Source organism: Oncorhynchus mykiss, chromosome 11, assembly GCF_057628025.1.
Source record: "Oncorhynchus mykiss isolate SJ-2025 chromosome 11, ASM5762802v1, whole genome shotgun sequence".
NCBI classification, from domain to species: Eukaryota; Metazoa; Chordata; class Actinopteri; order Salmoniformes; family Salmonidae; genus Oncorhynchus; species Oncorhynchus mykiss.
In genome coordinates, this window is record NC_143032.1 from 14,320,420 (window position 1) to 14,340,000 (window position 19,581).

General features: G+C 47.6%; 1 protein-coding gene across 4 annotated transcripts in view; it reads right to left on the minus strand.

Annotated features, from left to right (window-relative positions):
* Nucleotides 1-1,242: 1,242 nt before the first annotated feature.
* The window catches only part of LOC110535307 (ras-responsive element-binding protein 1), a 72,265-nt gene continuing 53,926 nt past the window's right edge, over nucleotides 1,243-19,581 (minus strand). For 2 of the 4 annotated variants that reach the window (XM_036934932.2, XM_090189468.1), the window contains 7 exons: nucleotides 14,426-14,570; nucleotides 14,153-14,295; nucleotides 9,978-10,167; nucleotides 7,106-9,803; nucleotides 6,638-6,802; nucleotides 5,741-6,523; nucleotides 1,243-4,773 (listed from right to left, as the gene is read on the minus strand). In XM_036934932.2, coding sequence (XP_036790827.2) covers nucleotides 4,079-4,773; nucleotides 5,741-6,523; nucleotides 6,638-6,802; nucleotides 7,106-9,803; nucleotides 9,978-10,167; nucleotides 14,153-14,295; nucleotides 14,426-14,570 — 4,819 coding nt within the window. In that variant the 3' untranslated portion in view covers nucleotides 1,243-4,078. Of the gene's footprint in view, nucleotides 4,774-5,740; nucleotides 6,524-6,637; nucleotides 6,830-7,105; nucleotides 9,804-9,977; nucleotides 10,168-14,152; nucleotides 14,296-14,425; nucleotides 14,571-19,581 lie in introns of all 4 variants that reach the window. The other 2 variants (XM_036934931.2, XM_036934933.2) reach the window with 1 other exon arrangement.

A 19,581-nucleotide genomic window follows, 5' to 3' on the forward strand; every position in this document is an offset into this window, starting at 1 on the left:
TAAATTAAGTGCCTTTCAATATAGACCACATGGAAATTCCATAAATATGTTTTTTAATATGAATAAAGACTTGCTAAAGTGCCAAAATGCAGCATTTTGACATGTCTCTTAGTGCCTCTATGTGACTTCTCTGTGAATTAGAACCCCAAAATATATACATTTTCACCATTGTAAAGCCCCAGTGTTTAGTGATTCATTTTAAAGTAAAAAAACAACAACCTGTCCCTCAGTTTAAGGTCAACCCTGTTACATGAACTGAACTCTCGTTTTAATATAGGAAAACTATTCCTTTTTCAAAAGGAACATTAAACATTATCAGTCAAATCATAGTCTAATAGCAGGTGACCTGCTTCTACTCCTTTTGGCCATGTTCTGGTGTTTTGTGTTGGAAAACTGAGTGGGTTGAACATAACACGTCGTCAACCCTGTAACCCATAGATAGACAGGCTAGAAAGTTATGACAATTACATTTTTGCATTCAATTGTCCCTCCCTGTTTGCACACAATAAGCTTCTATTCCCCCTGTCACAAGGGGATGCATGGCTGATTTAAGATACTTATTTGGCACTTAATAGGCAATTACTATAGTCATTTCTTTAATTTCACCCATTGAGATTGGAAAATGTGTTTTTTATTAAGTTGATCAAGTTACACTACTCAAAAAGGGACTCATTTTGTGGAACGATCCTAGAGTTTAAAAAAAAGGTGCACCACGTGGACATGGGTGAATTTTGAGTATGTTCACTTTGCACCCTACATTCATGGATTACAAGACACATGCTTGATTGATTCAAAGTGTATAGGATAGGGTTGCCCTGAACTGTAATATGCTAGCTTGGATATTTTCTTTTCACATTGTTCACGCTTTCCAGCAGCTGTGGTGGACGTATAACCAGGGCAGCCCAGCATAGCTCGGGCTTGGCTCAGTTTGAACCTTGAGGCCACTTCCATGCTCAGGTTGCACAACTGATCTACACATATTGGACTCAATGGTTGTGATTCAACAGATATTTTTGCGCTACAACCGAGGGTTTGTCTGCACAAGAACTTTAACACAATCAGTGTCTCCAAAACAGCTGTGTAAACATTTCTGTAAAGACAAACTCTGTTGTATCACAACTGTTGTGTCAAATGTGTTGTACAAACTGTGTATACAGGGCCATACATAGTGTAAAACAAAATTCAAAGTACAGGTGATCAGTGCAGGCTTGTGCCAGACAATAAAAGACACTACCAGGCCAGTTTGATTCACACCTTTCCTTAATATATCTTTATTGCTTTCATTTTTTCGACACAGAACAGCTTACATTTCTGATTCTGAAGCACTGTAATACCAGAAGGGAGGGGAGCAGTGTAGCTAACTTTAAAGGTTCTGATCCAGGCCCATTTATGAGGTGAGTTCTGGTGTGGCCGTAGCAGCGACACAGAGGGCCAGAACGTTCCACAAAGGGCCAGAACGTCAGACAGTGACACAGCCACTTTCATTGGTTTTTACAGTCACGATTTGATTTCCTCTTCAAATGAGAGATGTTGAAACGAGAGGTGACTGCAATTTGAGGGAGGGGGTAAACATGAATAATCAATCAAAAGCAGACAAAAAAATGGGTATAGTATTAAAACAAGAATCCTGCTGACAGCACGCTCTCAACCACGAGGATTTTTTGCACAAGTTCATTTTCTCTGTTCTGCTGATTGCAGTTCACAGTCAAGTGCTAAATGTAGTGATTGACAGTTTTAATCGTAAAAAAAGAACTTGGAAGAACTTCTTGCAACTCAGGAAAATGATGTATTGAATATGCATTTTATAAAGACCCTGAGAGCGAGATGGAGAGAAAAAATGAATCATCCGTAATTGAACAAATTAGGGTTACATGCAAAACAAGCCTAAAACTCATTATCTGAAACACAGTGAATTTCACAGTTTTATACGTATTTATATATCTGAGGAAAAAAAATCTTAGCCAAACTAAAAAATAATAAACAAAACAAAAATAGACCCACACAGTCTATAAACAAATACAAAGGTCGACATAAAGCTTTCAAATCAATAGTGATTATTGCTAATAGAAGTCCCGGGCCGATGCTGGGCGACCATTTTGTGGATTTGAATCCGGTATTCTCTGCAGCATCAATGTGGTAATAATACATGGCTTCTCCTCAAGTCACATCTATTCACCCCTCACCAGATTTCCAAATAAATACAATAAAACAGTCCATGTGCATTCTCATGGGACTCATAATCATACACCCACACAGGGTCAAAGGTATAATGAGATAAGCTGAGTGAGTCCCTTAACACAGTGTTTTTTTAGAACACAATTGCATTTAGCATTCTATTCTGACAATACTTTCCCAGTGCCTGAGAGCAGGATTGGGATGGGGGAGATACTGTGGTACGGCCACTAGAGGGCAGACTTCTTTCTGCACGGAGTACTCGCCACCTGTCAATGTGCCGCACCTCCTCCTCTCCCCTCCACTTAATACTCTGTGTTACGTTCAAGTTCCAAACACAGAGCAGAAATTCACTTCAGTTCATTCTCTCTGATTGCTTAGCTGTTTATTGTCGTAATAGATTTGTTTGTAATTTGTTAGTGCCATATGGGCAGTTGCCTGGCAGAGGCTGACTAGTCCAGTGCTCTCTGCTCTCGGTCCGTCAGCCTCCAGCCAGCCGATGCTGCCTGCGTCTTACCGCGCCATGAGGTTTGATTTGTTTGCTTCTGAGGTTTTTTTAAATATAAAATGAGAAGGGAGAAAAACACATACATTTAGACAAAATTCAACCCCATACGGTGACATGATTGACATTTGAGTCCCACCTCGAAAAATATGCTCTTGAGGTGGGAAAGGGGGGCGAGGGGTGTGGTGGAAGGGGGGGCGAGGGGTGTGGTGGAAGGTGGCTGCCTGAATGGGAGGCAGAGGGCTACAAAAGTTCAAGTAGACAAAACAGAGTAGTGTTCCACCTAGCGCACGAGGTGAGGTTCTGCTTCAAAATAACCCAGCATAACCACAGGTAGGCCTTTAAGAACACAGTGACGGTTGGTTCTGGAAGACGTCTAAAGTAGTGGCAAGGAAATGAGTTGCCACCAAGGGGGAGGTGGACACAACACACGCTGGACACACGGGTGGTAGTACAGACACAGTACAAGTATCTAGGAACGCTAGAAAGTGACAGTGAGAGATATGGGGGGGTACACATATCAAGCCCTTTTGTTCTGGAAAAGTACATTTCCTCAAACACCTTATATCCCCCAACCTCTCCTGAACGAATAACACACACACACACAAAACACTCCCACATGCAACATGGTCAACGCACATGAAATTAAATGAGAATGATTCGGGGAAAAACACACGTTTCAGGCAAATATTGCCCATATCATGGCAAGATAAAGAGAGCCTAGGGGAACGCAACAGCATAGATCTCAGATATGGTACGCTATCCATTGTCAGGTCTGTTTTCTTTGATTTGCCTCCTAACACCAAATCATGTCACAGTTCATTAATGTATTCTCAATACAAACAGAGAGACTGTTGATGTTGGTTATCAGGGATCATGAGAGAGAGAGTAAATCAAGTCTTTTTTCAGGACACCTTGGTGACAGTCTGACGGGTATCTGCTATAACTGTGCTTCCAGTTACATGAGTGACTTAATCCCCACTGCTGGGGAACTCAAGTCTTTCCTCAGTCTCAGCATTGTTTTTAAGGTACGACTGTGGTTTAAATATACAATAACAGTTATTTTTGTCTCACACTTGATCATTTAATATAAATCGGTCATGGTAAATTTGATTTCATTTATTGCTCATTCAAAGTTCATCTCATAGAATCCAAAAACAATTATGTAATCATCATAAAACGCTATAAAAAATTAGATCCTCGGTAGATAAATGTAGATAAAGATATAGCAAAAAAACTAACAAAATAGAAGTAGTAAGGCACTTAGAAACAAGGTGTTTCTTCTTGATTTCATATCTTGCATTCTTTAGGAGTACTTCTATCTTATGGCACTGCGGCACATACAGCGGTCCACTGCATAAAGAGAACCAGAGACTGGGGGTAGGAAGGAGGGTGCCTCCCTCACTCAACGCCCACCAAGGGAGCCTCGCCAGCGGGAAGGATGTGCTCCAGGGAAGGCTTGGTGTGGATCTCCAGTAGGCCTTGGATGAAGCCTTCCGAGGGGCCATCGGGGTCTTTCTCTGGGGTAGTGGGCTGTGGGGCTGGGGACTCTGTGGAAGATTCTTTGGGGGTTGCTGTTGGCGTTTGAGTGGCTGCATTGCCATCTGTTTCTCTAGCCATTTCAGAGGCTGATACCTCAGCGTTTAGTTCTACATCTGTTTCAGAAGGTCCGTCTGAGGTTTGTTCTACAGGTGGGTCAGGAACTGATTCAGAGAATGCTTCTGAGACTGGCTCAACGAGCGGCTCAGCTATGGCCTCTGTAGCTGACTCTGACTGGGCTGGTTCAGTGGTGGACAGGGACTGGGCCAGGGATGTGGGGCCTGGCAGAGGGGCCTCTTTCTCAGTTCCCTCGCCTCCCTCCTCCCTGGCCCCTCCAGTGCCTTCGCTCTCGTTTTCGGAAGGGGGGCAGGTGCTGGTGGGGGTGCACTCTCCCTCCTCACTAGCTGAGTCTCCGGCCGGGGCCTCTGCCCCGTTGGCATCAGCTCCATCTGCCCCCTCGCTGCCCCGCGGCTTCAGGTGGATCCGCTGGTGCCTCACCAGGCTGTGCTTAAGGGTGAAGGTGCGTTCGCACGTCTGGCACTTGTAGGGCCTCTCACCTGAAGAAAAATATAAGCATGTACAGAATTATTTACAGCAGAACAGAGTCAGGTAAAACATATCTTTAAAGAAGGTAAAGCAACAATAAATGCACCAAGAAATAGCTGGGGCCACAACCAGGGCCACAACTTGGGACGGGGGGACATGTCATCATCTCCCTCGGTTTTATCATTGGAATGTGATACAAAACGATGCAACGGTGTCCTTTAGGACCATGCGGACGCCTCTGAGCAGTCCAGTAGGCTTTTTGGAGTGTTTATCCGACTGGATAATAAAAAATAAAAAAAATGTATCCAGTTTTTATCCATATATATATAAAAAATATATACATAAATATATATATATATAGCCACCATAATTTGCAAATAAATTCATTCAAAATCATACAATGTGATTTTCTGGATTTTTTTCCCTCATTTTGTCTGTCATAGTTGAAGTGTACCTATGATGAAAATTACAGGCCTCTCTCATCTTTTTACGTGGGAGAACTTGCACAATTGGTGGCTGTATGTGTGTATATATATATATATATATATATATATATATATATATATATATATATATATATATATATATATACATACATTTATACATATATATATATATATATATATATATATATATATACATACATTTATACATATACATACATACATACACATATATACATATGGGACTCTGTGGAAGTTGGTGGGACACATTGGTGTGGCTGGCTTCCTGGTTAAACGGGCAGGTGTTAAGAAGCGTGGTTTGGCGGGTCATGTTTCTCCTGACTCCTGGCTCGACCTTAGCCTCTCGAGCCCGAGTTACAGTAATGAGACAAGATCGAAATTGGGGAGAAAAAGTGGGTAAAAATAAAATCTATAAAGTGGGGGGCATATATATATATATGGGGGGCATATATATATATATATATATATATATATATATATACACACATTTTATTTTATTTTTATCAACTAGTACCTGTGTGCGAACGCATGTGTCTTGTCAGATCCTGCAGTGACCAGAAGCGTTTGCTGCACACGTTACAGATCTTCTTCCTCTTGTCCGCCTTGCTCCCCGACCCTCTGCCTGCATCTCCATCATTCTTTGGTTCTGCTGCCCCCTCCTCGTCACTTCTCTCCTCCTTCTTCTCCTCCTCCTCTGAACCACTGTCCATCACGCTGCCCACTCCCTCGCTTTCCGGAGCCTCCTTCTCTCCCTCTCCCTCCTCCTGATCCTCCTCCTCGGCGGTGGTTGTAGTAGTGTTGGGGAGATCCTCTGGGGCAGGCCCAGTCTCCTCTGTTCCACAAGCCTCTTCGGGGGGTGCAGTCTCACACAAGTGTGCCTTCTCGTGGCGAGCCAGGGTGGCGGCATAACGGAAGTTTTTCTTGCACCTCTTGCAGGTGTACTTGGAGGGCTCTTGGTCCTGCTGCTGGGCGGCCGTCACTCTATCTGGCTCGGCCACCACCACCACCTTATCTCCAACCAGGGAGGTCTGGGGCTGCTGGCCTTCGGACGAGAACTTAAAGTCGATGAGCTTGCTGGCGAAGTTGAGGTCCAAGCTCTTGTTGCTCTGCGAATCGTCGTTGTCGTCATTTTCAATGTTGTTGTTGTTGGATTGCGGTTCCATCTCCCCTAGCAGCAGCTCAGCAGTATCTGGTGTTTGGTCTGCGCTGGGCGACTCGGATGCAGAGCTTTTCTGATCGGGGTCCATGCTGCTCAGGTCCAGAGCCTCTCCTGCAGTCTGCTCATTCTCAGAACTCTCTGGAACACACACACAAAAATAACTGCCAAATTACAGATATATACAGAATGGTAACCTATAGATCAGACCGTATATTACAGTACAATACAGTACATTACAGCACAGTTTCTTACCTGCGCTGTCGTGTGATCCCTCATCGCCATCCTTGTTCTTGGACATTTGGCCGTTGCGGCGCAGCGAGCGGTTGGTCACGCCATGCTTGCGCAGCAGGTGGCGCTCACAGTTGGACTTGGTGGAGAAGAAGGCGTCACATTTGGGACAGGGGAAGGGCTTCTGACCTGTAGCCGACAGCACATTAGAGAAGACTGAACGTCACATTAGAAGTATTAGGGACATGTTGTGGACCCACAGGAATTTGTAAATATGCTAAATGCAAGCAGTTAGACCCTTTAGAAAACCTGTCAAATTAAGAACCATCTTGTAATTGTTGTATAAAATATATGTTTTTCTTCATTACTGAACAGTATCTTTCAGGTATCATTGCATTGTTTCAACCAGGCTATTTACACAGTATTTCAACATTACTGTGTGTTGGGTATTTAGGGAGTTATCCCATCTGTGTCTGTTTCCATATGGCTTACCAGTGTGTGTGAGCATGTGCCTCTGCAGGGAGCTGGCCCAGGGGAAGACCCGGGGGCAGAAGGGACAGGTCATCTTCTGCACTGAGTTGGAGTAGGCATTCTTCTTCCCTCCTTTGGACTGGGGCGGCACAGACTGAGGAGGCGACTCTTTCTCCTCTCCCTGGCTCTGTCTCCCCTCGTCCCTCCTTCCAAGCTCCACCGCACCCGTCCGCAGGTAGGTGCTGAACTTGTTAGCGTCGGTGGTGGCTAGCATCTTCTCCACGCTGGCAAACTCCCCACTGGACTCCAGGTCCATGCCGCTGTCTGTGTTTTGCTCGGGCGTGGGAACATGGGCAGGTGCTATAGTCTTGGCCTGGCTCGCTGGCTTCTTCCTAGTGCGCTTTCTGGACGAGCCCTCTAGGGGGAGCTCTTCCATTGAGGCTTCAGAGCTGTTGTCGCCCCCAACTAAACGCTCCGGTTCTGTCTGAAGGCCGTTGAGGCCGGCGCCAGCCTTGTTATCCGGCGTGGGCTCCCTCTTGAGCAAATCTGGAGCCGTTGAGACGGAGGAGATGATCTGGGCGATGGAGGCCAGAGGGGGAAGCTCTTTCAGGGAGGAGGAAGAAGAGGTCGGTTTGGGCAGCAGGGGCTTGAGACGGAGCGCCCGGCCTGTGGCAGTAGGGGTACTAATGAGAAGCGGGGAGATGGTCACTGGGGGGAGCTGGTAAGAGCCAGACTGGGGGGTCTTCAGATTCTCCTCATAGCTCTTGTCCAGCTGAATTGCTGAGGGGAGGTGGTCCAGTACACTGGGGAAGGGCAGCTCCTTTTTGATCTCTCTGCGCTCCACGCTCATCGTGTCAACAGCGGTGGCGTCTCTCTTCAGCCTCTTGTTGAGGTTCTTGGGGATGGACAGGTCAATAGGTTCCATGGAGCAGTCGTAGGCTACCAGGCTGACCGTCTCCAGTTTGATCCCAGGAGAACCGGCTAGGCTCCCTGAACCGCTGCTGGTTCCACCCCCCCCGCGGCTCTTGTTGGAGAAGTCCAATGGCTGATCCAAGTCACCGGAGGAGGAGTAGATGCTGAAATCTTCCACCTTGACCGTCTGCATGGTGGCACTGGGGGTGGGCGTAAGGCCATTGAGAGCCAGAGGGCTGCCGGAGCTGGCCCTGGAGGTGGTGGCTGTGATGGCGGGGAGAAGGGTGGCAATGTGCTCCTCGATCTCCCGCTCCTGCACCTCGGGATGTTGCTTGAGCATGTGGTGGATGCAGTTCCTCTTGGCCAAGAAAGCCGCCCCGCACCGCCGGCACTCAAAGGGCTTACGCTGGCAGCCGTTGTGGGTGCGTAGGTGGATCTGGAGAGCCCGGTAGCTCTTTAGATCCTCACCACAGAAACGGCAGGCGGTGTCGCCGGCGGAGGCCAGCTCCAAGGGATCCTGGGTAGTGGTCGACGAGACGTACTTGATGTTCTTCTCGATCTCTTTCCTTGTGTTCTTCATGTGCTTCTTGCGCAGGTGGCGCTCGCAGTTGGCCTTAACGGTGAAAGGGTAGTGGCAGACGCGGCAAACGTAGGGGCGCTCGCCGCTGTGCGTGCGCAGGTGGCGGATAAGGGTGGCCTTGTCGGGCGCCACGTAGTCGCAGATGTTGCACTGGTGCGGCAGGATGCCCAGGTGGAAGCGCATGTGCGCCTGCAGCACCCCGGAGTAAACAAACACCTGATCGCAAAAGCGGCAGGGGTAGGAAGCCTTGATGCCGCCGCGGTTGGAACCCCCTGCCCCCTTCTTCCCTCCGGCCGCCTGGCCCTCCTCTTGTTTGATTTGAAGCTCTGTCGAGTCGTTGGGCATATGAGCGTCGCCCATGCAGTCCGCCTCCATCTGCATCTTCTCCAGGGAGGCTTGGCTGCCCGAGGAAGAGGAGGACGATGACGAAGACTCTTGGGGCATATTGAGCAGCTGGCTGGCCGGCGGGGGCAGGCTGGGGCTGTTGCAGCCCAGGGAGGCCTGCTGGGTGCTCTGTAGCGGCGGCAGCGTGGAGGCAGCCAGGCTGGAGCGTGGTGCCACCATGGGCTTTGGCTTCAGTGGGGGCATGAGCTTGCAGCCGGCCGCCTGGCCCTGGCTGGACACTCCCCAGTGGGGAGCCTTGGCCAGGGATGGCAGGAGGCCCATCTGACCGGGGGCGGTCGAGGCCACCTTCAGGATCTGCTGGATGTCAGCCAGCTCCATCAGGCCAGCCTCGCCACACACAGGCTTGATCGTAGAACCACCACCTGGGTGGAAGAGGAAGCCTGTGGGGAGAGGCTGCAGGGAGAGCAGGCTGAGGGCCTCCCTCTGGGACAGGCCCTGCAGGGACGAGGCCGCCACCAAGCCGAGGGATCCCACAGCCGCGGAATCGACCTCCTGGGGCAAGGTGGAGGCCAGAGGCTCCACCTGGATGACCCGGATGCTGTCCAGCTGGGCTTGTCGGACCTCATCCTCCGAAGGCTGAAGCTTGACCTGGGAGATGTGCTGCAGACCCAGGGTCTCCAGGAAGCTGGCCTGCTGAGGGGCCGGCTTCTCCTGGGCTGCGGGGGGCTCCTGGGCGCTCCCTGTGGGTGACGGCTGCTGCTGATGAATGGTGGTCTTGTGCAGGACCAGGGCCGAGAGCAAGGGGAATCCTTTGTCGCAGGCTTCACACACGAAGCGGTGGAACTTGCTGGTGCACCGGCGGAGGTTGGTCTCACACCAGACCTGTTGGAGAGACAGACAGGGGGTTAGAGTGTGGAAGAGCAGACTGAGATCTCCTGTGATAGATGACCAACATACCACCAGTATCAGTTTCATAATCATAACAATGTGTTGTATCAGTATCAGTAGCATTGTGAGCATTAGCAACGTGATTCTGTCCATCATTTCTCCTCTGACCTGGGCGATGTGGGGAAACTTGTGGCAGGAGAAGTCAATGAAGGCCAGGTCGTTGAAGCCAGAGGGGATGGAGGGGTTGTTCTGGATGAAGGGCTGTCCGCCGGGGTCTATGGGCAGCTGCTTGTGGATGCCAGCGTTGTGCCGCAGCAGGCCGCGGTGGGTCCGGAAAGAGAGGCAGCACAGGTCACACCTAGAGACAAGACATAGAAAGATTATATATTTAAGCAGTAAGGCCTGAGGAGGTGTGGTATATGGCCAATATACCACGGCTAAGGGCTGTTCTTATGCATGACGCATCGCGGAGTGCCTGGATACAGGCCTTAGCCGTGGTATATTGGCCATATACCACAAACCCCCGTGGTGCCTTATTGCTATTATAAACTGGTTACCAACGTAATTAGAGCAGTAAAAATACATGTTTTGTCATACCCGTGATATCAGGGCTGATATACCACGGCTGTCAGCCAAATCAGCATTCAGAGCTCGAACCACCCAGTTTATAAAATATTATATATGATATAATATCTACTGTGTTGTTGTTTTTAACTGTACTTGTACTCATGTAGTGCTGCATTGTAGTCTGGTGCAAGAAACACACTTTATAAATCAAATTGTTTGTGTGGATAACTCCCAGCGTGGCCTGTGGCAGTGCTGGCTCGGGCCTCGTTAGCCGCTGAGAGGGACAGTGTCAGTGTCTCCCACGGCTCAGTGTCTCCCACGGCCAGCCCTCTTATTGGCCACCGTGTGGCGAGGTGTCCAAGGGGATTGCACACAGCTTTATCAGGACGTGTATACAGAGACACACCTAAGGAAGGACCAAATGTGTCTGAGCGCCTCATGGCCCACCTTCATCCCTGCCTAGACTCACCTCCCCTCATCCCACTCACGCAGCTCCCCTCCCCTCCCCCATCCCACTCACGCAGCTCCCCTCCCCTCATCCCACTCACACAGCTCCCCTCCCCTCATCCCACTCATGCAGCTCCCCTCCCCCCATCCCACTCACGCAGCCCCCATCATCCCACCCCACTCACCCACCCCCCTCATCCCACTCACCCAGCTCACCCCTCATCCCACTCACCCAGTCCCCCTCATCCCACTCACCCAGCTCACCCCTCATCCCACTCACCCAGTCCCCCTCATCCCACTCACCCACCCCCAGTGGTGTAAAGTACTTAAGTAGTACTTTAAAGTATTTTTACTTAAGTAGTTTTTGGGGGTATATGTACTTTACTATTTATATTTTTGACTACATTTACTTCATTACATTCCATAAGAAAATATTGTACATTTACTCCATACATTTTCCTTGACACCCAAAAGTACAGGTCACATGTGGAATGCTTAGCAGAACAGGAAAAAAGTCCAATTCACACACTGATCAACCAAACATCCCTGGTCATCCCTACTTCTCCGTTTGTAAATGATGTCCCCCTGGATTTCCATAAATAAATACAAATCAAGAAAATGGTGCCATCTGCTTTGCTTAATATAAGGAATTTGAAATGATTTATACTTTTACTTTCGATACTTAAGTATGTTTTAAACCAAATACTTTTTAGACTTTTACCCCTCATCCCTCCCGTGGTTTCACACCTCTGTGTGCCTGCTACTGTGGGTGTGTGGTGGGTAACCTGTGTACACATTCATTGTGGGTGCCTGTGTGTGAGAAAAACTGTGTGTGTGTGTGTGTGTGTGTGTGTGTGTGTGTGTGTGTGTGTGTGTGTACATCTGTGGGAAAGTATGTGTGTGTGTACATCTGTGGGAAAGCCTGTGTGTGTGTTTTCTGTCTCTCACACAGATCTGCAAGAGCTGTCTAATAGCACAGAGGTTGGCTCAAGCCCAGAGAATTACCCTCCTCCACTAGAATGGAGGCGCTGCCACAATACGGTGTGTGTGTGTGTGTGTGTGTGTGTGTGTGTGTGTGTGTGTGTGTGTGTGTGTGTGTGTGTGTGTGTGTGTGCGTCGCTGCAAGCCGAATGCGTCGTTTCTCAGCTTCTTAGAAACCGTGTACAAAGAGGTACCCAAGCCAGCCAGTGCAACCATATCCTCTTACCTGGCCGTCTCAACTCTTGTGATTAACTGGGATTAGGGCTACATTTGCAGCACTTCCTACAATAATAAGATTGCTGCTCAACTCAACTACAGAAAGGCTGCATCTGTCTTCTTTTCAGTTCAGACAAATACATTCCTATGTGTGAGTTATGAGCGGCTAGCCATTCAACCCAAGTTGCGGTTGGAGTTGAGTCGCTATGGTGATCTGGAGATTGTGATGCCTCCATAGAAACGGACCCACTCCCCCCTTCCGTTGTCGAGCTGACCACGTCCCGACGCTTCCCCTCTGTGACTCATTAAACCACCCCCCACCCTCACTCCTCCAACCTGGCTCCCTCTATCCCTGCTCCCTCCATCCCTCCCTTTCTGGGGAGAGCCTCCCTGCTGACTCCCCACTTTTTAACCCTCAGGGCCTTGCACCACAGCATCAGTGCCCCGAAGTTAATGTCTTCCAATGAGGAAGAGGCCACCGAGACAGGCTTTAGCAGTATGATGGACAGAGACCACCAGGTGCATAGGACCAGGGTAGAGGGAGGGCAAAGGTCATTTGGTATGTGACCATAACATTGACCCCTGATCCTGGTGGCCTTTATGACCACTACTGTCACCCTCATTTTAACTTGTTAATTAGCCTGTTCTGTTGTTGACACAGGCCTTTTGGTTGCTGTGGCAACATCATTTGGACAGAGCCAGAATGGATTTGGGGATTTATCACCCCACATTCTATCATCAATTCTAACTGTTGATTTGATTGTCACCAAAATACACTATATATACAAAAGTATATGGACATCCCTTCATTAATGAATTTGGCTATTTCAGCCACACCTGTTTCTAACAGGTGTATAAAATAGAGCAGACCGCCATGCAATCGCCATAGACAAACACTGGCCAAAAAAAGGCCTGAAGAAGGATGCCACCTTTCCAACAAGTCAGTTTGTCAAATTTCTGCCGTGCTAGAGCTGCCACGGTCAAATGTAAATGCAGTTATTGTGGAAACGTCTATGAGCAACAACGGCTCAGCCTCGAAGTGGTAGGCCATACAAGCTCACAGAACGGGACCACCGAGTGCTGAAGCACATAGCATGTAAAAATCGTCTGTCCTCGTTTGCAACACACAACCGAGTTCCAAACTGCCTCTGGAAGCAACGTCAGCACAATAACTGTTTGTCGGGAGCTTAATGAAATGGGTTTCCATGGCCGAGCAGCCACACACAAGAAAAATATCACCATGCGCAATGCCAAGCGATGGCTGGACTGGAGTAAAGCTTACCGCCATTGGACTCTGGAGCAGTGGAAACACGTTCTCTGGAGTGATGAATAACTCTTCACCATCTAGCAGTCCGACGGACGAATTTGGGTTTGGAGGATGCCAGGAGAACGCTTCCTGACCTAATGCATAGTACCGACTGTAAAGTTTGGTGGAGAAGGAATAATGGTCTGAGGCTGTTTTTCATGGTTCAGGCTAGGCCCCGTAGTTCCAGTGAAGGGAAATCTTAACTCTAGTGTGCATACAATGACATTCTAGACGATTCTGTGCTTCCAACTTTGTGGCAACAGTTTGGGGAAGGCCCTTTCCTGTTTCCGTATGATTATGCCCCATGCACAAAGCGAGGTCCATATCGAAATGGTTTGTTGAGATTGGTGTGGAAGACCTTGACTGGCCTGCACAGAGCCTTGACCTCAACCCCATCTAACACCTTTGGGATGAATTGTAAAGCTGACTGCGACCCAGACCTAATCACCCAACATCAGTGCCCGATCTCACTAATGCTCTTGTGGCTGAATGGAAGTCCCCCCAGCAATGTTCCAACATCTAGTGGAAAGCCTTCCCAGAAGAGTGGAGGCTGTTATAGCAGCAAAATATGGACCAACTCCATATTAATGACCATGATTTTGGAATGAGATGTTCGATGAGCAGGTGTCCACATACTTTTGGTCATGTAGAGTTTCAATTTAGTAACACTGTGACATTTCAGCTACCTGTTGAGACTTGTACTGCATTTATGCCATCAATGTACTTCCTGTGTGTGTGTGTGTGTGTGTGTGTGTGTGTGTGTGTGTGTGTGTGTGTGTGTGTGTGTGTGTGTGTGTGTGTGTGTGTGTGTGTGTGGCTCCAGTACCTGAGCGTGGTGTCGGGGTGTGTGTCCATGTGGACTTCCAGGTCGTACTTGCAGCCAAAGGTCTTGAAGCAGATCGGGCACGGCAACACCTCATCATCCCCCTGGCCTGAACCCACCTCCTCCAACACACTCTCCTCTAGCACCTGGACACACACACACAGAGGTAACAATATTAATGACTTCAATGGAAATGTAATGCGATGGACTAGAGGAGATGTGTGCACACATTCGACAGTGTGTTGAAGTATGTGTGTGATTTTCTGTGCGTGTTACCTTTTTTTTGGCCGGTTCGTCGCTTCGCTCCTTGTCCTCGTCCATGGCTGACCTCCTCTTGGCGGAGGGGCGGCGTCTCTTGGTGGGCAAGGGGGGGCTGGTGGGAACGACGCCAGCCGGGTCTTTGTCATGGATCTTCATATGTCTGCAGGGAGGAGACAGACAGGAAAATACGTCAGAACAGAACAAAACAAGCCAGGTACCGATCGGTTTGTGCTTTAGCCTACTTCATTATCATGACAATGCAGTCAGGAGTTGACAGGAGAGCAGAAATAGACTGGCTACCATGGTCGTTGAGGAAAAGTTTGCTGGCTAATTCAGTGATCCTGCTTTGTAACATGCTTGTAGTATCCAGTACACCACTGATTTCATTGCCTGTACTTTGCAGCGAGGCTCAGATCTACTGAAGAGACAGTGTGGATGGAGGGTTGCCAGGTTGGGAAGCTGGGCTCAACACACACACACACACTTGGGAGGATGGAGAACAATGGTAATAGTCTTTAAATTGCTCCAACTATCCAGCCGACTCAGCAGGCCCATATAAAGGCCTAACTCCGGACCAGGGAAAAGGGTCGTGAGGGTACCATGAAGGGCAGTCATCTCCATTACGGTAATGAAGGCTTCGGTGGAGCCCTTTCCATATACTGAACACAAATAGAAACGCAACATGCAACAATTGAAACAGCCCTGGTGGACATTCCTGCAGTCAACATGCCAATTGCACGCTCGCTCAAAACTTGAGACATCTGTGTCATTGTGTTGTTTGACAAAACTGCACATTTTAGAGTGGCCTTTTGTTGTCCCCAGCACAAGATGGACCTGTGTAATGATCATGCTGTTTAATCAAATTCTTGATATGCCACACCTGTCAGGTGGATGGATTATCTTGACAAAGGAGAAATGCTCACTAACAGGGATGTAAACACATTTGTGCACAACATTTGAGAGAAATAAGCTTTTTGTGCATATGGAACATTTCTGGTATCATGGGACCAACACTTTACATGTTGAGTTCATATTTTTGTTCAGTATATATGTCAAATTGTCTTCTCTAGAAACATTTACAGGGATAGTTCAGCTATTTATTTTTATATTTGTGTCATTCAGTTATAGTTATGCAGTTGAACATAGATGATGTTTATTCGTACTGTGGTGGATGTTTGACCACAAAATAAGCCTGTTTAGACAGAGGGTGTCCTCTGGAAGCCATTGTTGCTGCTGCTAACTTCCCTCCTCCAACACCCCTTCACTACACAACATTTCAGCTGTCGGGCTATGTCACATAGAGGAGAGAGGGGGAGGGAAGGAGAGAGGGAGCGAAGAGAAGGAGGGAGACAAGGAGGGGTGTACAGAGTGAAACAGGGAGAAAGACGAACGGAAGGATAGAGATGTGCGAGGGATAGCGAGACGGTAAGAGAGAGAAAGAGAAGAGATGAGCTGTCACACAGGAGTTCTAAAAGAAAGGCCTGACTATCAGCACAGGAAGTCATGTTATCTATGGTGGGAGGGGGGGAAGGACAGGGGAGTGGTGAGGGATGGGGGAGGAAGAGAGGGTAGAGAGGGAGGAGGGGACAATGTATAGCTGGGGGAGTGGTTTCAGGCAAAGTGAACTGTTAACTAACTCCATCAAGATACATGTGACTTGAATGTGTTCTTCGGAAGCTGATGACATTAGTCTAAACTGAGAGAGGGGTCAAAGATAACTGCAGAGCTAGGAGAAGAGTGATGAATGGTGGTGGGGGGGGGGGGTCACAACCATACAGGAGTCCTTTTTCTCCCCCCTCCCCCTCTAATCTGTCTGGTGAAAGGTCAAATGCCATTGGTTGATTTAAGGAAATGTGTGTGCGAGTGTGTGTGTGTGCGTGTGTGAAGGGAGGGGGGACAGGAGGACTAAGACCCTGGCAAACACATCAGCACATCCCTGACGGGCCTAGCCCACAGAGCCCTGCATCAGTAGCCAGTCATTGGGCCTCTGTATGTGTGCTAACATTTCAGTGAGTGTGCTAACATTTCAGTGTGTGTATTAACATTTCAGTGAGTGTGCTAACATTTCAGTGTGTGTGCTAACATTTCAGTGAGTGTGCTAACATTTCAGTGTGTGTATTAACATTTCAGTGAGTGTGCTAACATTTCAGTGAGTGTGCTAACATTTCAGTGTGTGTGCTAACATTTCAGTGTGTGTATTAACATTTCAGTGTGTGTATTAACATTTCAGTGTGTGTGCTAACATTTCAGTGTGTGTGCTAACATTTCAGTGTGTGTGCTAACATTTCAGTGTGTGTGCTAAAATTTCAGTGTGTGTATTAACATTTCAGTGAGTGTGCTAACATTTCAGTGTGTGCGCTAACATTTCAGTGTGTGCTAACATTTCAGTGTGTGTATTAACATTTCAGTGTGTGTATTAACATTTCAGTGAGTGTGCTAACATTTCAGTGTGTGTGCTAACATTTCAGTGTGTGTGCTAACATTTCAGTGAGTGTGCTAACATTTCAGTGTGTGTATTAACATTTCAGTGAGTGTGCTAACATTTCAGTGTGTGTGCTAACATTTCAGTGAGTGTGCTAACATTTCAGTGTGTGTATTAACATTTCAGTGTGTGTGCTAACATTTCAGTGTGTGCGCTAACATTTCAGTGTGTGCTAACATTTCAGTGTGTGTATTAACATTTCAGTGTGTGTATTAACATTTCAGTGTGTGCGCTAACATTTCAGTGTGTGCGCTAACATTTCAGTGTGTGCGCTAACATTTCAGTGTGTGCGCTAACATTTCAGTGTGTGCGCTAACATTTCAGTGTGTGCGCTAACATTTCAGTGTGTGTGCTAACATTTCAGTGTGTGTGCTAACATTTCAGTGTGTGTGCTAACATTTCAGTGTGTGTGCTAACATTTCAGTGTGTGTGCTAACATTTCAGTGTGTGTGCTAACATTTCAGTGTGTGTGCTAACATGTCAGTGAGTGTGACTTTGTACCCATACATCTGTGTTGGCAAGTTGCTGCTTGAATAAAGATGGGGGCATGATTGTGCAATTGTGTGGGCAAACTTTTTTGTGAGTAACTTTGATAGTGTGTGTGCATGGATATGCGATATAGCTATGTCTGTGTATACGTGTGTTTGCGTAAGAGTGACTACGTACGTCTGTGTGTGTGCCAGTGTCAATAAGTGTGTTTGTCTGTGTAAAACTGTGTGTATTCGCCAGCATCAGAGAGGAAAGGTCAGCCAGCGCAGGGTAGGCAGCACAGGTCTCGGCTTTCACTCTGCCGTCAGTGCCTGAGTTATAAATAGCAGGCAGGCAGCGAGCTGGCCGCCCATGTGGGGACCTGACAGGCAGCAGCCGCATCCACCTGGACTCTGACCCCCGGCCACAGCGAATCCCGAGAGAGCCAAGCTTCCATGTCAGCACAGCGAGATTGGATGAAGCCAACTTGTCTTTGTGTCACCTCAGACACTCTCCTCAATTCACCTGTCCTGCCTACAAGACATTTCCACAGTCTATCAAGTTGGTTGATGTTTGATCAGCACCTGAGGTTACCATGTGACAAAATACCTTGTTATCTATGCTGGAAGATAATAATCTAATAATCTAAAGAAATGTGTCATTTGCATGAATCCTCAGGACATTGTAGTGCTCTGAGGCACTCAGACCTCACATTACACCAAGAGTAAAAATACAACACCTTATGAAGATGATTTATAGTGTTCTTATGAGAGAAAACAAAAAGTAGAGACAGAGCGAGAGAAAGAGACAGAAAAAGAAAGACAGAACTCCTCAGACTGTGACAGTGGGGGTTGATGATTCAACAGGTCTCTTCTCATCCAAACTGAAAAATTCCACTGCACCAGCACAAAGGGTGGACAGGGGGCGCTGTAGCGTCAAAATGCTGCTCCCTGCTCTTGTGCAATGTCACACCAAGGGCATTCCTCCTTACCATCGCAGCTTCTCTCTCTCTCCTTCTCTTCTAGCACACTTTAATGTCCTCACTGTCTTGTAAAGAGTTAAAGCAAGTGAAAGCGCACCATCCACTACTCACTGGCTCAGTCTATTCACCAGGCCCCTCATAGGGTTGGGGTGCATCTCCTTGGCAACCGGCTCACAACAGCAGGCCCCATTTCATTTGATGCTCCGGCAACAAAATGGCCGCTCCACTGCCAGTCATATGGACAGCTCCAGCACATCAGCCCAGAGCTGGATGGATTCAGTACAGTAGAACATTCACAAGGAAGGTGGCAGATAGAAATAGAATGAATAGAGCCCACTCCATCTGAGTGCTTTGAGTTTCTTACCCCAAAGCTTCTTTTTTGGAGTGTTAAGAAAATGCTAAATAGGGTGGTGAAAAATAACACTTCTATGCAAAGTAACAACTTAGTATCGCCTAGTATTTTCTAAACAGAATTCATCCGCATCCTTTGACATCCTGTGACACTAGAGAGCACTGAGCTACCAACACACAAACGTCTTTGTTTCCTGCCCACACCTCTTCATTCCATGTGCATGAGAAAGCTGCATCTACCGAGCAGGCAGACTACTGTCCTGGTGCATCCCTATCATGCAGACAGCAGACTTACAGCCGCTTAGATTTCACAACAACACTACTTCATCAGGAGAACTTCAGAAGCTTATGTTGTAGGGCAGGTCAACTCAATGGGATGGTGCTTCTCACATCAGCACGTCACATTCAAACCTCAAGCTCCAAATTCTAGTCAATTCAGTCAAATCTAGTAAATTCAGTCTAGCATGCTGGGAGCAGATACCCCATCAGGTGTCGGGTGTGTGTGTGTGTTGAAGTGGGGAGGGGGCCAACGTCATCTTCCCACTTCCTGTGTTTTGCTCTGCCTAAACAGCAGCCCCTGATAACGCCCATACATTTATCTCTGTGCCACAGTCCTCTGAACTCCTAACCCCTCACCCCTCCATGTAAATGGCCTGACAAACGTTAGCTTGAAGATAGGGGGTTTAACCATCAGGCAGGAGCTTGAAAAGTCAACGGGTTCTTTCATTTATTCATTCAACCCCATTTTCCCCTCAAGGCCTTGTTGACCATTAGTGTGTGGGCATAACAGACCAAACTATGCCCACTGAATTATGTATGACTTGAAGATGAATCTGTATTCTTAGTCATTTCTGGTAAAAAATAATAATATTAATAATAAAAAATGAC